This window comes from Solanum lycopersicum, chromosome 7, assembly GCF_036512215.1.
Source record: "Solanum lycopersicum chromosome 7, SLM_r2.1".
NCBI lineage: Eukaryota > Viridiplantae > Streptophyta > Magnoliopsida > Solanales > Solanaceae > Solanum > Solanum lycopersicum.
This window is the reverse complement of record NC_090806.1, coordinates 61,124,650-61,128,454: the sequence shown is the minus strand read 5'-3', so window position 1 is coordinate 61,128,454 and position 3,805 is coordinate 61,124,650. Positions and strand designations below refer to the sequence as shown.

General features: G+C 33.7%; 1 protein-coding gene across 1 annotated transcript; it reads left to right on the top strand.

The window, feature by feature from the left end:
- The first annotated feature begins 449 nt into the window (after positions 1–449).
- Positions 450–2,910, top strand: LOC101257876 (pentatricopeptide repeat-containing protein At4g26680, mitochondrial). Its single transcript, XM_004243517.5, has one exon. It carries the CDS (start codon positions 838–840, stop codon positions 2,428–2,430), a length of 1,593 nt encoding a protein of 530 aa, XP_004243565.1. The 5' UTR covers positions 450–837; the 3' UTR covers positions 2,431–2,910.
- The last annotated feature ends 895 nt before the right edge of the window (positions 2,911–3,805 follow it).

Genomic DNA, 3,805 nt, shown 5'->3' with positions numbered 1-3,805 from the left:
TGTATATGTATTGCAAATTATACAATTGTATTTTTTTGTTTATGTATAGCGAAATATATATATTTATGTTTGTTATAAAGCGTAATTATGCAAATTATAACTATAACAATACAAATATTATTTTTATGTTTGCTATATGTAAAAGGTAGTATATTTTAAAAAATTTCAAGAAAATAAATTAAATTAGATATTTTAATTAAGAATTATTCTTAAGTGATTAACATTTTTATTAAAATAATATAATTTAATATTTCAATTAAATACTTAAATATTTTTATAACATTTTAATTTTTAATAGGGATAAAATCATAATTTAACTTTTAAGTTTTTTTTTTATTTCCATTTATAATATAATATATGATAATATGATATGACGTTATAGTATTTCTTCTTAGATTTTAGAAAATCTATGACACAATTTCTAATGTATTAATATAATAATAATAATATTACTCTCTTTTAAAATTATTTTGTAGAACAAGAATCAGTTTATCATATCCTATGGAGTACTATGCAAACGGAAAAAAAAGCACCTATTAATCGTGTTTGACTAATGGATTTATTCTTCTATCGATGTATATTCAAGTTCTCTTTTTCGATTCTTTAGTGACTCCCAACATACTTTTTTATAGCTAGATTCGAACTCGAATTCAGTCAAAAATTGCTAAATTAGTGTGGTAAATTAAGCAAGCAGCTGTACCCTTTGCCATCAAAATCTTCAGTTTTCAAAGATGGGTGTCCTGCAGTGGCTCAAAGCTTCAAGAAGAGAAAAAGGTTCTTCCTTTATTGCGAGGTTAGTTCCTTCTCAATGAAATATCAGGTGGGTTACTCAAGAAAATGAAGATTCTGAAACAAATTCGTAAATTTTCAACCTTTCTTGATTCAACCAAAAACACCCACCAGGTGTTTGTGAAATCGATAGCCACTAAACAAAGCAAATTGGATCCAATTCCGCTGCCTCACAGAACTATTTCTGAGCCGAAAGGACAAGATCTTGATTTTGTTAATGTAGCTCATAGTCATCTTGTACACTCTGATTGGACTAAGCTTGAGAATTTGTCTTCTGGTTTAACCCAATTTAGAGTTAAGCATATTTTGCTGAAAATTCAAAAAGATTATGTTTTATCTCTTGAATTCTTCAAATGGGTTGAGGTTAAAAGTCCGAATTCGAATACCCTTGAGAATCATTCCATTGTTCTTCATGTTCTTACTAAGAGTAAGAAGTTCAAATCTGCTGAGTCAATTTTGAGGAAGCTTCTTGAATCAGGTTCTGTAGATTTTCCTGGTAAATTGTTTGAAGCTATACTTTTATCATATCGAATTTGTGATTCTTCACCGCGTGTTTTTGACTCATTGTTCAAGTGTCATGCTCATTTGAAGAAGTTTAGGAATGCTAGTGATACATTTTGCAGTATGAAGCAGTATGGGTTTGTTCCCACTGTTGAGTCTTGCAATGCATTTATGAGCGCGTTGCTTAGTTCTGATAGGGTAGATGTTGCATTGGCTTTTTACAAGGAGATGCGTCGGTCTAAGATTTCGCCTAATGTTTATACCTTTAATATGGTCGTGAGTGCTTTATGCAAATCGGGAAAACTAGAAAAGGCTGTTGAGGTCTTAAGGGAGATGGAGAACATAAGTTTGAAACCGACAGCTGTGTCTTATAACACTTTGATTGCTGGACATTGTAACCGGGACCTCTTGAGTGTTGCAATGAAACTTAAGACCACGATGGAGATGAATGGGATACAACCAGTTAATGTTACATACAACACTCTTATTCATGGTTTATGCAAGGTAGGGAAATTACATGAAGCAAACAAACTTTTCAGCGAGATGAAGAGAACCGGTGTGGCTCCTAATGTTGTCACTTATAATACGCTGATAAACGCATATAGTCAGGTTGGTAATTCTGAAATGGGAAGTAGGCTTTTCGAGGAGATGGCAAACAATGGATTGAAAGCTGATATCTTGACTTACAATGCATTGATTATGGGACTGTGCAAGGAGATGAAGACAAAGAAAGCTGCATTGTTGGTCAAAGAACTTGATAATGCTAACTTAGTTCCTAATTCCTCTACTTTCTCTTATCTGATCAGTGGACAGTGTACCAGAAGGAATCCTGATCGTGCATTTCAACTCTATAAAAGCATGGTTAGAGGTGGTTTTTACCCTAATAAGCCCACGTTGACTCTATTGATATCCACCTTCATCAAGAATGAGGATTATGATGGAGCAATGGAAGTCTTGAAAGAGATGCTAGAAAGATCTATTACCCCTGACGTGGGTATGTTAACTGAAATATGCAGCATGTTTCTCAGATGTGGCAGAGACGGCGTGATTATAAAACTCTTACAAGAACTAGAAGCGAAACGCCTCATGCCTGAAGGTTTTGATAAAACAACAGTGATTAGCTCTACAGACGGAAGATAGAATGTATTTTTTTTAACAAGAAATAGAATCTAGATGCTCATGCCTGAAGGTTCTCAGCACTCAGGTTTGGTCCTCTGGACAGCAACCCGGCTGGTATATACCCCATATAGGAAACTGGGCTCTGGGATGTGAGGTGAGTAACTATATTCAACAATCATTTGGCAACATCCTTCCTAATCCCTTCTAAGTAAAAGGGGATGTTTTCAGTCCCAAGCAACTTTTGTCAATACTCCTTTTCATTCAACAGACTGAAGATAGAATGTAATTGGTACCAATGAGCTCTTTCTTCATGACCAAAATTGTTTGCCTCGTCAACGATTGGAACTTGTTTTGCAAAGATTAGTGTCAACTGTTAAATGTACTTCTAAAATGTTACCTGGACATTGAACATATGATAGTGTTAATGAGGATACCATTTTTTTTATACCATCTGTATCGAATAATTTATTTTCTTAATGAACAACAACAATTGCTCCTCAATCTAAGCTAGCTAGGATCAGCTAGACATGTATTTCTTGATGAAGTTAAACAAAAATTCTCTTTTGCCACATTGTTCTTCTATAGGTTGCAACTGATATGGTATTTGGCAGAGAAGGTTGTTTAACTGATTGTCAGATGACGAAGTGTTATATGATTCAACCTTGTTCAATTCTACTTCTGCATTTTCTGATAGTCTTATTTGGCTGTTGTTCCAATAAATTCTGAACTAAACCAGTTTGCCTAGGAAATCACAAAGTCTTCTAAGTTGTTTTCCTTATCCGAAGTTTCCATGCATGTATTTTCTCTTAAAAACTTAGTTTATCCCTTCCTAATTCAGGGTGCTTCCTTCTGTCATATGAGCGTGTGGAAACAATGAAACAAGCTCCAAAAGTTAAACTGATGAATTTATTAAAGATCTTGAATATTCTGCTGCCAACAGTAGAGGCATAGCTACTCAAGCTGTTGAAGTGTATGAGAGTGTTTAGGTGTCTTTTGATGATCAAGATAAAGAATGGGTATTATTTTATTTTTTTGATAAGGTAAATGTTTATCGACGAAATACTAAGAAGGTACAAAACCAAAAGTTACAAAAGACTAATTACAACATCTTCCTAGCAACTCCAAAAACACCATATACTGCTCTATATTTTTCAATGAAACTACTTTTACCCCAACAAAAGAAATTGCACTTGTTTTTAACTCTAGAAATATGGTCTTTTTTGCCCATCAAAACAAGCTTCTATTTCTTTCTAGAAAGATATTCTAGAATATGCGCAAAGGTGTAGTTCTCCAGATTTACTTAAAAGTTTATGTGTTCTCTGGTGCTGTCAACTCTCCAATAATTCCTTTACACTCTGAGGCATGATCCAAGCAAACACTGAAGCAAAATTCCCAA